Source organism: Coturnix japonica, chromosome 18 (genome assembly GCF_001577835.2).
Source record: "Coturnix japonica isolate 7356 chromosome 18, Coturnix japonica 2.1, whole genome shotgun sequence".
Classification (NCBI taxonomy): Eukaryota; Metazoa; Chordata; class Aves; order Galliformes; family Phasianidae; genus Coturnix; species Coturnix japonica.
Window position 1 is genome coordinate 7310491 of NC_029533.1, and position 15043 is coordinate 7325533.

Consider the following 15043-nt stretch of genomic DNA (forward strand, 5'->3'; position numbering starts at 1 on the left):
TTTCTGTTCTTTTATCTCCCAGCAAATCGAGACCTTAACATTGATGACCTAAAATTAATTTCCTTGCAGCTAATTGAATGATTCTGTGAATGTGCACACAAAATGTAACCCGTGTACAGGGGAGAGCGTCGATTCTCAGTTGTTTTATCAAGTAGTTGAGGATACAGACATTATCTTTGCAACAGAAGAAACTTTCATGTTGTTGAAGTCATTGGTAGCTCTATCGTTAGATAAACATAACTAGATTAGTACCCATTTATGGGATAGCAAATACAGGCTGAGAAAAAGGATGATCGTGGTGCTTTTAACTGAAGAAAGTGCAAAGAAGAGTAAAAGCATCGAGCCTGCATGAATACTGGTTGGATTTAAGTAGAGCTGGAATTCTTAAAAATGATCAGGCAAAAAAGCAGCTATTAATCTTGCAGTATTAATACAGCAGGAAGCCATGGAATCTGGGTGCATGTGGCCCTGAGGCACTGACTGTCTGCTCTTGTTGTTTTCAGCTGCTGGGTTTGTCAGCTGGGGTCCTGGGGGCAGCTCCCTCTGTTCCCACATGGGGAAGCAGGACCTGCAGCTCCATGTGTAGCTCCATGTGCAGCAGGTTGGGGCTCCTGCCCGTGTCTCTGCCATACAGAGGCCTGGAGGAATGACTTCAAGTACATGTTGTCTGTTAACCTGTCTGTGAGAAGGGCCTATGTCTGTATGCTAGATGAGTGAATTATACCCTATAGGAGCCAATAGCTGCTGAAAGGGATGAGTAATGGCTGCGTTGTGTCCTGCATTATTAATCTTTGAAAACTACTTTTCACCAGAGGGAGTGAAAACACTTTGCAAAGCGCTGAAAACTTGAGAAAGTGGTTAACTTACTTGGACCTTTTAGAAGGCTTTGACTTTTGCCCTAAGCTCACGGCCAGGTAGCCCCATGGTGCTGATGGGGAAGGAGAATGCAGTTTGTATTCCTCCCACTCTCATTTTGTTTACTTCTTTTGAGACTTCACGTGCCAAAGCATCTTTCTAAGGGTGCTACCAGTACTTATGTTTTGAGAGAGAAAAATGGAGCAGGAAGGATCTTCTTGTGGTATTGTGTCAGGGTGAGAGCAGAATGGCTCTCAGCTACATTAAGGCACTGGTCTGTCCTTACAATAGGCTGATATTTTTTCTTGTGACAGATGCAGTGTCTTTATGTCTTCTTTTCTATAATAGGATCCTGTTAATTCAGATAACTTGCCAAGTTGTTTGTCTTTGATGTTTCTATCTGCCATAGTTTCTCAGCAGTTAAGATTAAAAAAAATATTTTGTGGGAGGTGCTCATCATTTTCTGACTCAGTTGATTTCAATAAGAATCGAGACTGTAGAGCAGCTGTTACACTCAGGCAGTCTGTAATTGACCTATAATATACTGCAATTAAAATGTATCTCAGCTTTTGGAAACACAAATTACCCCAATCATGCTTTGGGGAGGAAAGCTTAATATATTAAGCTGATACATTAACTATTACTCTGTTTTGGAGAGGAATGCAGATCAAGTTGGTGGCTTTTCCTGTGCTGTCCTGGCTTTGGCAGTGGTCTCCTTCATGCTCTGGAGAGCAAAGTCCAGGGAAGATTCTTGCCAGCTTCTGTCAATTAATTAGTTTACACCTTGAAGCATCTGGATTTATGATCTTACTAGTTTGAAGCACTGGATGAGCACTAATCTTCAGTGAGGTAACAACATTTTTTCTCTCCCCTTACAATCTTAAAACTCCAAATAACATGATTACCTGCACAGGTCCTTCAAAGTCTGGCAATGTAGTCCGCAGACCATTTCCTTCCTAAATCAGATCATGCAGAGCTTTATTTGGTTGTGTGGTACTGATGTGTGCTGCTTGCCCTTGCAGTTTCCAGGCAGCATGATTTGCAGTAAATACCCTCATTGGTTTTTTCTCGCACCCAGCAGCAGAGCGGAGCTGTTTGCAAGGCTGCCTCTCCTGACTGGAGTACCTGAAGCAGGAAGAACTATTTAAGAATGAAAACAGATCTTGCAGAACATGCTGACTTTGGGTTGAATTACTGTTGAATTCCTTTTGTTCCATCGCTTCTCAAAGTCTGAAAATTCTCATCTCTGAGAATACTGGCAGTGAAGATGTGCTGTTAGTGACCTTTCCCTTTGGAGCCCTCTGGGGATTACAGTTTCAGACTTCTGAGAAATTCTGCCCTGTCTGGAAGGCATTTTTTTGCGTTCATCAAAGACTCTTCTTGCTTCCTATGGGTAGGTGAGCTGGAGGGAAGGAGGCCTGTGTAAGCAGGACCCCCTCTTTCACTAGCCCTCTCTCTTTTAGCAGCCATGGCTTGCCGTATACCTGACTGCCTTAGGTTGATGAACTTCCCATTAGAGTACAACCACCTTTGTGCATATGAATACTTCTTTATTTGTGTATTTCTAAGGTAGATGCCATCCTCCTTCCCGTGCAAAATGGGAACTTCCTGCACGAAGTCTGGCATTGATTACTTGTTTTTCTTTACTTTTTCTGCCAACTGCCTGGGGATTTGCTGTTCAACCAGAGGTAGAGGAATGAAGGATCAGAGAGCAGCTAATCCTTGGATAGCAACATGGCTGGGGCAGGCAGGTCCTGGGCACATGAAGGCATCTGCACTTCTTTGGAGGAGAGAGAAACAATGAAGAAAGAGAAGACACTGCACCACAGATCTTTTGAGAGATGCACCCTAACAATACATGAGTTTGTTTGGTTCAGTGTAATATGAGGTGTGAGACTTTTTGGTGTGTTAGTGAATGTAAGTGTAGAGAAGCTCTTGAACACTCACTTGTTACCTGTGTGCAGTTTCTCCTGCTGTTACGTGTTTGGGTGGTTGAATGAATGAGTGTAACTCCACTCCAGCAAAACCTTCTGGACTTTGGGTTCAGAGCAGCCTGTTTTTCTGTAAGTCACTCAGTGTCATTTCCCCCAAAGATTTTTATAGCGACCTTTAATTTAATCAGTGATGTGGGCAGCGTTCTCAACTGTGGACTAATCCAAGGGGGTTTTAGATAATCTTTCATCAGATTAATGAGGAGTGGATTCTATTATTTTTTCTCTCCAGTCAGATAAGGAGAGAGTGAGTGCTGCGTCCATTTGCCCTCTTAATAAGATGTAATTTTTGAGGTGTAAATCTTTCTGAATTTTGGTTCTTTGAGGAGCATGGTTCAGTGAGAACTGCTGCTGATGGGCGGATGGTTGGACTGGATGAGCTCGTTGGTTTTTCCAGCCTTGGTGATTGTGTGACGCTTTATGATTCTAAAGATGTGCAGCTTGTTTTGTTTTTCCCATTTGCACCTCAAATTCAGTTGCATTTGGCTTGAAAGGTGAAGCAAAACATTCTTACTCATGTTGGAAAGCCAGCTTCAAAGTGTATTAACTTCAGGCAACTGGATCTCTGACACGCACGTTTCACAGAGCGATTGTGTGATGCTAATTACCAACAGCTTTTATGTACTTCATTTAAAAGTAATGACTTGAGGATGTTAGAAGAGTAGTAGGTGTTAGCCATGGAATACATTAACTCGTGGAGATTGTAGGGGAGATTTGAATGGTGAGTGATAAGACAGGATGTTGAAATTGAGTTTTGTATCTTCTTCTGTCTCATGGTATAAATGCGTTAGATGAGATGAAATATATATGGCAGATAATGTTCTGTGAGCTGTGATCTTTGCTTCATTGAGATCATTCTGGACTAAATACACTGGAATTGGCTTCCTAGGCTGCCACTGTGGCCAAGTGCCAAAATGAAGACTGTAACCGATAGGATTGCTAATACTCATGCTGTGTTTTGAAGTACTTGAAATGAGGCTTCTAGTTCTTAATAGAAGGAATTTTATGTCATCCTTTGAGTTTTCGGTTACTTATTTTAAATGAGTATTGAAAAATAGCAACGGTCCTCCCATATCTCAGTGCTGGAAAAAAGATATTGACATTAGAATCATCCTGTCTATGTTGATGTAAGAAAGATCTTCCGTAGCAATTCTGCCTTGTGGAGTAGCTGTCTCAAACACATCACTTCTCCTTCCTACCCAAATGGAGGGTAGATTTATGGTATGAATCATTTATCTGATTTCAGTTTGACACTTGGAAATGACTGTTGAATAGCCCAAGAGAAAAAAAATAGATCCCCTAAAGAACTACTGCTTTTTCCCCAGCCTGGGAGACAGGAGCTTGCCAAGAGGTTTACCTCTTTAAAGAGCAATGCCATAGAGGGGTGTAGGTGAGAGCAGAGATGTAATCAGTCCTTCTTTCCATTTGAATGGTGATGGCAATCTGCATGAAGTACAAGTGTGGCATTGTAAGTAATCAAATTGGTGGCTTCCTCGATAGCAGTTAGGGCTTGTTCTTCTGATGCAATTGATAGATAAAGGGGGAAAATTAAAATGCTTTTTAATAACCTGTAGGGCCTTTTCTTCACTCAGCAAGGAAGAAATTTGTGTTGTATGTAACTTTTTCTGATCTGTGTTTAACATCAGTGAGGCCTGAAAATACCCTGCCAGGTTTATCAGCCTTGCTACAGAATTTTCCAAGGGTATTTCTGAGGGAGATGCCCTTTCCCTTGGCGCAGATGTTGCATTAAGTCATAGCAGCGTGACTGCATCGTTGGCCTGTTGCAATATGTGTGAACTCAGTTACCCAATTTGCACTGTTTGTCCAACAGAATGGTTACGAAAAGCTCTGAATTGCTCTACTGAATTTTCCTTCCTTAGTTAATAAATGTGGCTTAATTGAGCTGTGTGTGAGGTGGATAACGTCAGCACAGTGCACACAACTTTGATCTGTTCCTCTAAGTTGGTTCCAACTTTGTTGCTTTGTGCATTGGTTTAAATCTCTTTCTAAATTGTTAGTGTGAAACTGCTTTGTTTTGTCTATGAAGTTGACAGTGGAGCTGTCTAAAGTAGGCAGTGCAGTGCCTTGTAAGGCACTTCATAGCAGAAGGTTTCTTTTCACTAGTGTAAATATATGACTGACTTGAACTCATGAGTTCTGAGAGGTTAAACAAACAGGAGACAATCTCAGCCTATTCTCAAGACCCAGAAGAGAACTGAATATAGAGGGTTTTTTTAGCTGTGGATTTACAATGATAAAACTTCAAAATTCTAGGCTAAGGGTTCGCAGTTTGAGTGAAACTATGAGGAATTTTGGTGCAGTTGTGAAACAATCCTGTGATTGCAAGCAGAGATGTGTATCGTAGGTCAGAACTTAGCATTGCCCACTAGTTATACAGAGTTAAGATTACTCAAAAGAATTGTAAAATAAATTTCCACTACCATAGCCAGAAGTCACATAGTAGCAAAATTATTGCAATAACTTAATTCCTTTTGAGGTCTCCCTGCACTGTGGGTTGAGCTTTTCTGTGGATTACTGGAAAAGCTGTAGCCTCTAATTGTTTGTCTTTGGCTGAATTGCTTCTGCTTTACAAATAGTTGATATCTTTGTTGAGAGAGCAGAATGGACATAGACAACACGTTCTGGATGTTGTACACAATGGTGAAGGTACAAGTAGTTAAGGTAAAGAGGTGTGACTGCTTGGATATCTCTATAGGCATTTTCCCCACCCTTCCACTCTCAAGGTCTCAAAGTAAAATCTGACTTTTTCCTCCTCCTGTCTTTGAATGGGAATTGTCAGAGCTGATTCTGGTGAGTCCTTTCTGTGATGGGTGCAGTGAGAGCAGGAGATATGAGACAAATACAGAAACCTTCCCTCACTAATAGGCATCCCAATTAGTCATCCCCTGCATAGTAAGAGCATGTGTTAGTGTAGCAACACTGCTAAAAGGTGCCATGGCCTGAGTCGACTGCCCAACACCTGGTCTGTCTCTGGGTGTTTCTGTTTGTCAGAAGGTGAATCGTGATGTGATGACAATGTGTTGTCATCCAGGTGGAAAACATCCTCAGCTACTGCACTGCAACGCAGCCGTGCTCTTTGGGGAGGGCCTGATACCGTTTGCTGTTGAGGTGTTTGGATCTAATTCTTGCTATACTAAGTTTCTGCTCAAATACATTTGTGAAGGATATTTACTCCTAGAACACTTCATTTTAAGTAAATAACTTAATTTTATGTTCTATCCAGCTATACTTTTTAGCTGAAAAGCAAAAAATGTGAAAAGACCACCTGAACACTTGTACATGTTTCTGTCCTTGCATTGAGTTTCAAGCTTTACTTTGTTTAAGAAGTAAAAAACTGCATTTAACATGGTTTTATGTTTTCTTTACAGACTCTGACGCATCTCTGGGACCTGCAATGACAAGTCAGAACAGTAGCCATGCAGAGAAAACTGGTGAAATGTCCTCAAAGCAGTCAGCACCAAAAGTGCAGGTCCAGCGATCTGTCTCCCGAGAAACCATCACTATTCATTTCTCTGCATTTGGGAAGGAGGAAGAAGAGGAGGAAGAGGAGTTTAAGGAATTTCTTGATGAGGAACTAGATGACCAAAGCATTGTAACAGCACTTGAAGCCAAGGAAGACCTCTGCTTTGAACATACCGGCCATGATTTTTCTGGTCCAGCTACCTCGCTTAACATGGCCAACTCTGCATCACTGCTGTCCTCATCACCTGCAGTTCTGCCTGTTGCAGATGCTGTAAAGCTGTTGGATTCTCCTTCCACATCCCAAGTACTCAGTGCAGTGCCACTAGTCCTGTCTCCCTCATCACACTCATGTCATACGTTTAGCTTATCGGGTGTGTCACCACCTGTGGAACAGAAGGCCAACTTCTTGTCTTCCCCATCCTCATCTCCTTCCAGGTCAGTTGTCTGCTCTAGTGTGTCATCCACTGTTTCTAGTTCCAAGCCTTTTAAGGGTTTAGTCAAGTCCCTTTCAACAGATGTGGAACCAAAAGAGCCAACCCCACCGATGAGACATAGACAGTTAATGAAAACCTTAGTGAAATCTCTGTCTACAGACACTTCTAAACAAGAATCTGAAGCTGTGTCATACAGGCCACCGGACTCAAAGCTGAACTTGCATCTGTTCAAACAGTTCACTCAGCCTCGAGCTACAGGTGGTGATTCCAAAACTGCCCCCTCATCTCCATTAACATCTCCCTCTGACACTCGTTCCTTTTTTAAAGTACCTGAAATGGAGGCTAAAATTGAAGATACTAAAAGACGCCTTTCTGAAGTAATCTATGAGCCTTTTCAGCTGCTCAGTAAAATAATGGGTGATGAAAGTAGTAGCCACAGGCCCAAAGCCTTATCTTCAAGTGCTTCAGAACTCTCAAACCTTTCCAGTTTGAATGGCCATTTGGAAAGCAATAACAACTACAGCATTAAGGAAGAGGAATGTGATTCTGAAGGGGATTTGTATGGAAGTGACTCTAACGTGAGTAAGAACGATCAGTCAAAAACAGCTGAGGAACATGCAAAAGAGACAGAGACCAAAAGCTCTCAGTCTGCAAGTACAAAGGATGTGAGTTCAAAAACTTCACTCGTACTTGAAAAATGTTCCCTGTCTGCACTGGCAAGCAGAGAGGATGAGGAGTTTTGTGAACTTTATTCTGAGGACTTTTCCTTGTTAGAGGATGAAAACAAAACTGAAAAATGTTCTGAAACTTTGCTCAATCTCGAGGTGACTGATGAAAATACTATTATGCTCAGTAGTGAAGAGGAAAGTAATCTGTATGTGCAACAGCCTAAAGTACCAGTGAAAACTTTATACTTCTTAACACTGTTAGTCTATGCTTACTTTATTATTCCTCTCCCTGGCTACTTAAGTGGACTCCTACTTGGAATGGCCCTTGGATTTATGACAGCTGTCTGTGTGATTTGGCTGCTAACTCCACGTACTCATGAATATCTCAGATTTCGTGAAAGTATGAAAAAGCAATGGGATACAGGAGCTCTGGACATCAAAGAACCTGAAATACTGAAGGTGAGCTCGTGGTATTTTGTCTGTATGAGTTATTTTGAGTCAGAGCAGTAAAGTGGTTATTTAGTAGTTTTCTTCAATATGTAAAAACCTATAAAAGCGCTTTTTAATCCTTCATGAGATGAAAATGCAGCTCATACTTGTACTGGAACATTATAATATGATTTAGCAGGTTGCACGCTATCCCTCCCTTGTACAAATATGTTATATTTGCCTCTGTCAAAACAATACCGGGCAGTTCTGATCCTCTGCCAAATGGGAGAAGGATTTGCCTCTGATGGCATGTATGTTTTCAGTGCAGGTGATGATTACTTCAGCCCTCCTTGGGCCTTGCTTTGGTTTGGTTTGTTCCTCATAGATTCCGTGTCAATAAAAGCTCAAAGACCTGTGCTGCTGTGCCAGGTGAGGTGTGCGCTGGGGAAGCCAGGGTTGGTCTTGCTGCTGGGCCAGATCCTGGCAGTGTCTGTGTTTGAAAAACACCTGTGTCCTTTGCCATAAAGGCAGTGCTTCCCACTGCTCTGACCACATGTTTCTGTCAGGTTAGGTGCTGTGCTGATCGGGAGGCACTTTCTCCCATTTTCAGCTGTGAGTTCCAAGCAGCTGCTGACCTTCAGAACTGGAGATCACTGGATCAGTGCGAATGGCCAGCAGCTGCAGAGCAGCGCGTGACTGTGGTCATTGTCCTCCCTGCATTACCAGAGTTCTCATTTCAACAACTTCACTGGGATGGAAAAAGCCGTCCTACGGCCTCTCCTCTCCTGCACAAGGAAATCCGTTGTTGCTTCAGTGGTTTGACAGAACTCAGCTGTTGCTGGTACATTACAGGAATGTAACTTCTCTGTTTAGATGCACTGAGAATTTGCTTCCTTTGGTTGTGAATCGTTTGTTTTAGTTTCTTTTTGCAAAGAGATGTGAAGGCCTCTCTGCTGGAACTGCCCTCAGAATGTGGGGATTTGGAGTGAATTGGGGCTTTTTGGAGAAGCTAAAAGATGTGGTTTACTGTGTAACAGTGAAAAATGCTGAAAATGAGAGGGCAGATGGTGTCATCTTGAGCATAGTGGCTCAAGGCAAGTCACTTATGTCCTTGTGCTTCAGTAAGTCCAGCTGGAGTTCCTGGTTGCAAATTAATTGCTGTCTGCTCAAAGATGTCTTGGCTTAATAGTCAAGATATTATAGCAAATAGGATATGCTCAAACAAACACCAACCCTGCTGTGCAGGACCCTGATGGTTTATGGAGAGCTCCTCCTTGTGCATTGTATTCCATGCGTAGCAGTTGAATATAATCCTGTGTAAGCAAACAGCCTCATACAAAGCTGCTTCAGAGAGCATGCATTGGTATTTCTGTTAATAACGAGGCCATCAGCCTTGGAGCTGAGCGGAGATGAATGACTTAACCTTTCCTGAACATAAAAGGGATGCAAATTGATCCAGGTGGCTTTCTTTTTTTTAGGATTTATGGTGAAAATAGAACTAGATGTCAGAGTAAGCAAAAAATAGATGCCACTGTTACTATGGCATCTCAGGAAGGGTGTGCTCTCTGTATGACGCTGGAGCAAATGAGCATTAAAATAAACGTTACGCTTCAGTGTGTGGGTGGACACTTATTCAAGAAGTTGAAATGTTGTGGTAAGATCTGGGATGTTTTACACATAGAGAGAACTGGGTGGTTTTGAAGCATCTGGTTCAGCTCCTGGCCCTGTGGTACTACCCGGGTACCCATAAAGCTGCCGCTTCTCTTTGTGCTCCAGAGAACCACCCTGGAAGCCTTTCTTCCTCTGTCTATGGACACTAATGAATATCTACAAAATGAAGGTGTTGATGTGCAGGTCATTACCCAAGCATGCTGTCTGGCAGGCTAAGAGAAGGAAAATTTGTCTGCTGTGAATGAGCTGGTCCTGCCTCGCTTGTCATCCTGTGTTTTCTGTAAGCAGATGTTAGAGCAGAGTGACGTCACCTCTGTGGTTACAGTCAGTACCTGCAGCCTGGTCACAGCCATGACTGTTCTGTTTTCTGTAGCTTTCTTTTCCCTCACTGCAGAGGAATAAGTGAAATTTAATCCCCACGTCTGGTTTGTGCTGCAACTGCGCAGTTGCACAGCACGTTCCATGATGTAAAACAGTGGTGGTGCATTAAAACAAACTCCATCATGGTCCTGGATTGTCAGTGATTACAGCATCATTGCTGTCTGTAAGCAGACTGTTTGCTCTGCCCTTGTTGTTGGTGATTAACATGTCAGAGCTTTGTGGAAGCAGACAGGCTGCTCTGCACATGTCCTTCCTGGCTGGCTCATGGGCTTCCCAGCCAGCCTGTATCTGCAGTGCATTGGGATGGGATGAGGAGCTGCTCGCACAAAATGACTTACGTGGAAAACTAGATTATTTGCTTGGGATGTCGTCCTCATCTCATGCCTTGTCAGCTGAGTGCTACCTTACTTCGTGCATTTACTGCTTTGTATTTGTGTGGTGACATGAGCTTGATAAAAGCTTGGATAATTACTTAAAACTTTTAAACTTTTATGTGCATATTTTTTTTGTCTTTCTGGCAGCTTAAAAGCCTGCTAATGATTATTTTCTGCTCTAGGGATGGATGAATGAAATTTATAATTATGATCCAGAAACATACCATGCTACGTTGACTCATTCTGTCTACGTGCGACTTGAAGGAAGCACCTTAAGGCTTTCAAAACCTAATAAAAATATTTCTAGAAGAGCTGTGTACAATGAGCCGAAGCCTGAAGTCACATATGTCAGCCAGAAAATTTATGAACTTACAGAGAGCAAGGTGAGCGTGCCTTCCTTATACCTGGTTTTAACAGAGTACTTTGAAACTTCACTTTTTTCGTTACTCCGGATACATGTACATTACACAAACTTGCAAAAGATTGAGGAGGATTTGGAAAAAAGAAATCCATATTACACTGTAAATGAAAGGCATGATTTGTCCTTTGTCAGTTTGAAAAAGGTAACACCTGGCAGGTTAGGGTTCCCTATGTGTTAGGTTTCTTGTTGACTGTTTTGAAGCTTACAGTGGGATGCACAATCCTTGGTTGTTGTCTCTGTCTCAAGGCAGTTCTGACAGAATTTGCATTTCACTTTGGTTGAATGAGGGTTTTGCAGCTGGGAGTGTGTGCCAAGGATAATGCTTGAATAGTTTTCCTACAAGTTGTTTGCCTTCCTCACATACGTGAGGAGCTGCTATGTAAAGTTGATTTCATGAGCATTATATTAAGTAACATATCGATACCTCATTATTAAAATAAGATGTTACATGAGTACTGGGCCTTGGCAGTACAGATTAGGAGGAAAATTGCTTCAGAGGGCTGTGGGAGTTGGAGGGAGGGAAGGACCAGAAGGACACTGAGGAAAACCTTCCTTCATTCCCTGCCTCCCATTCAGAAAATCAAAGCTTCTAATTCTGAATGCTGTGACTTACCACAGACCTGGTGAATTGGACGGCAAGCAGCTACAGATGAAGAGTCAGTTAAACCCAGGAGGTCTGATGTAGGATCTGTCTGTGTCACATTCTTATGTTACACGCTTGACTTTCTGAAACATAAAAGATGGAACCACAAAATAACTGAACTTAACTCTCTCGTTTGTCCTTCAGATTTCCCTGGTTCCCAAAAGTCTGGCACGAAAACGAATTTGGAATAAGAAGTACCCTATTTGCATTGAACTTTCTAGGCAGGATGACTTCATGGCTAAAGCCCAAACTGATAAAGAGAATGCAGAGGAAAAGTCTTCTGAGAAAGTGGACTCGAACAATGAAGAGTCCAAGAAAGCTCAGGATGGAGCCAAGTGCACTAGCCAAAAGGATCAAGTGCTTTATCTCTTTGGAAGGACAGGCAGGGAGAAGGAGGAGTGGTTCAGAAGGTTCCTTCTAGCATCCAAGCTGAAGTCTGAAGCCAAGAAGCTGTCCAGCAAGCCAGGTATTCATACACGCATCATAATATGGTTTTTTTGTTTTTTTTTTCCCCCAGTAAAGCTATCTATTAAATGGAGAAAATGGAACAGATGACAACGCTTGCAGTATTAGATTTAGTCCTGTTGTGACCTGTTCTTCCACTCCATTCTCCTCTAAAGGATACAATCCCTTTTATTGGGTTAAGGTCACAGCAAAACACATTTACAATTTTTAAATACAAAGACGTAATAGATATCCAAACCAATAAATGTATCAAACAATCTGATAATGAACAAATATTAGAAATGTTAATTTTAAGCCATCCTCTGATTTCAAATTGGAATGACTCATTACTTCTCTTCATCTCTCTGAGAAGTTTTTTAAAGGTTAATGTCATCATTTCTGGCCTACAGTTTCTTGAAATACAAATGCACAATTAATGGGTAATTAGAATTCTCATAGATACGCGATTTTGACAGTCTTTGAATTGTAACAGTCTATAATTAAACTTAAATAAATTGGGTATAGGTACATTTGAATCGCCTGGCTTTTATTTTAGGCAGAACTGTTGGGAATTCTGCCATGTGTTGTACATGTGTGAGTGTCTGTATTTTAACGTGGGATTGATCAGCTGAGTTTTCCAGTCACACATCCTCCTGAGTGCTGAGTCATGCTGAGGTTATTGACTGCCTGAAGTTTGTGAGCAGCTGGATGCAGAGTTGTTGAATTTACTTCTGTCCTTTGGAATGAGAAAGCACTACGTTGGTCTTTTTCAGAATAAATTAAATCTGCTGTTCCTTGAAATGTTTGGTTATAGGTTCTGCTGTGGGACTGTCAAATTCCTTTTCTGTTTACCAGGTATTATTCCTTTGGCTTTAGGGATCTTGCCAGCACACGCTAGAACGGAGAGTCAGTCTGGAGTTCTTACACACAGCCGTAGCAGCAGCAAGGGAAGTGTAGAAGAAATTGCATCCCAGCCTAAACAGAAGGATCTGGCTGGCAATCTGCGGCAGAAAATGCTCCTGGACTACAATATTTATATGGCAAAGTGTGTTCCACAGGAAAAGAAGAGCCCATCGGGTAGTCCAGTCCGCAGTGCAGATAGCAGCCCCACAGCTGTGAAAAAGGTAATGCTTTTTCCACAGAGATACTTCAAAGGTGGTGTTGTATTTTATCTTGTTAACTATTTCAATTAGAAACGAGTAAAGTAGGAGGGGGGGGAAAAAAAACAGCTAGCATATTTATGAATCCCTCTTTCTAAGACTAGTATAAAACACAGCACTTAACATAGGGAACCTTAACAAAAAGTGTGGTCACCTTGCTTTTCAAAGGTGTAATTTGTGTTCTGCACCTGTGACAGACATTCATAGATGTTCAGAAAGGCACAGGAGGCCACAGTACAGCATATGGGGGGAAAAAAAAAGTCTGCATCTCACCCAGGAAAAAAGCCAGTCTGGCCCCTGACAGCCCCAGAAACAGTGACGGATTCACTGCTGAATTGAGCAGAGGTCAAAAACACTTCTATAAATAGATAACAGGTGGGAAACTTGGACACAGTGAGTCACAGCAGAAGCTGCTGCGTGAGATTGCAGCCACTGGGAGCAGTCACTGCCAAAAAATGATATTCAGAACTGTAGCATCGACATGATTGCTCTTAGAAAGCACTGCTCTTCTGTTGGCTTCAGACTTTCTACCTGTAATAATGACAGACTCTCTTTTCATTGCAGGTAGTTCAAAGACATTAAATATTTTGTCTTGCCTAATGTACCAGCCTGCTGGTTATAATAAAATAGATGGTGTTATGTACACACCCCAGATTATTTCAGCTGCTTTTGCTTTCATGTGTGTAGTCAGAGGTGCAACATCTGAATGTGCAGTATTCTCATGTGTTTTGAGATGGTTTCTCCAGTAAACCAACACATAACTCTCTTGGATTGTAGACAAAACCTTTTATGCAGCCAAAGGAATAAAATCATTTCCTGAAACCTATATGTAACCATTGGAAGGAAGAGTATGTTTCCTTGTACTGTATTTATCTTCAATTTGTGACTTCTCAGAACTGTATGTAATATGGGGCTCTGCTTTTCTCTGTTTGTAAATATAAAGAGTGGCATAGCTGTTGTAAGGTCTGTTGGGAAGGGAGAGTGTTTCTGCCACAGACATGTTTGCAGGTCTGCCCACTCTGAGATGATCTGCTTTTTCTGCCAGTGGATAAAATAAATACAATGCTCTCGTTTCATTGCCAGAGGTAAAGTTGTAGCAGCATAGTCTCATTTGCTCTGTTGCATGTCAGGATGATGACAAGCAAGCTTATGTCAGGCCAGTTGACATGGCTGCAAAGCTGTCATCAGAGTTGAACATTAAAGTTCTTAGCTGACCTAGGCTCTAACACTGAACTTCCTGGTGTAACCGAGCCCTTTTCTGACCTTTTCTGACTTTGAATTTTCATGCTGATAACCTGCTCTGTGTTTTCAGTTACCTGATGCCCATGTGGAAGCCGAGGAAGAAGAACAGGAGGTCTGGGTGAACGCTTTGCTTGGAAGAATATTTTGGGATTTTTTGGGAGAAAAATATTGGTCTGATCTAGTGTCAAAGAAGATCCAAATGAAACTTAGTAAAATAAAGGTAACTAATCTGGAAACATTTACTTTGCATGTTTTTTTGAGTTCAAAATCAGAAGAAACTCACTTGCAGAGGTATGAATATCTAGGAGAAACATTGGGGTAGATAAATGTGTTGCAGAGTTTCAAGCAAGTTTTACTATTTATTTCACAGTGGGACTGTGGTAAGTTGACTTTGTTACTTCAGTTTCTGACCAACTACTTGCATCTACAAAGTTTATATGTTTAAAAAGTAGAAATATTACTGTATTTACTGGAAGGGTAAATAGAGCTGGCTGTAAGTTATTAAGCTTACTGAATCAGGTCTCTATTGCCAGGATTACTGTACTAATGTTTTAGGTTTGTTGTTTTTTCCACTGGATTGCGAAGATAAGAGTTTTAAATGAAATCTGTTATGGGAAACAGTAGATTCCTATAGAGAAAAAAGGAGGTCAGAGAACCACCTTCAGACTTAGACCATTTGCAGGAGAGGTTGGTGGTGGTAGTAGTTAAGCTCTGAGGTGATGGGATGTAATTGTTTGACTGCATAAGCTCAAAAGGTAAAGGGAGAAGTGTTGCTTTTGAGTGACTTCTGGGTCTTTCCTTTGCATTCTGTAACTCTTCTGAACAGCAGCAGTTAATCATTGGCTTG

General features: G+C 41.7%; 1 protein-coding gene across 9 annotated transcripts in view; it reads left to right on the top strand.

Moving 5' to 3' along the window:
- Positions 1–15043, top strand: part of TEX2 (testis expressed 2) — a 39932-nt gene that overhangs the window by 12771 nt on the left and 12118 nt on the right. For 7 of the 9 annotated variants that reach the window (XR_001558753.2, XM_015879539.2, XM_032448214.1 and 4 more), the window contains 5 exons: positions 6236–7890; positions 10469–10669; positions 11495–11816; positions 12650–12918; positions 14267–14416. Coding sequence is in view for 8 of the 9 variants with exons in the window: in XM_015879536.2 (XP_015735022.1) it covers positions 6236–7890; positions 10469–10669; positions 11495–11816; positions 12650–12918; positions 14267–14416 (2597 nt within the window). In the remaining variant the exon portion in view is untranslated. Of the gene's footprint in view, positions 1–2229; positions 2249–6235; positions 7891–10468; positions 10670–11494; positions 11817–12649; positions 12919–14266; positions 14417–15043 lie in introns of those variants that run through there. The other 2 variants (XM_032448213.1, XM_015879537.2) reach the window with 2 other exon arrangements.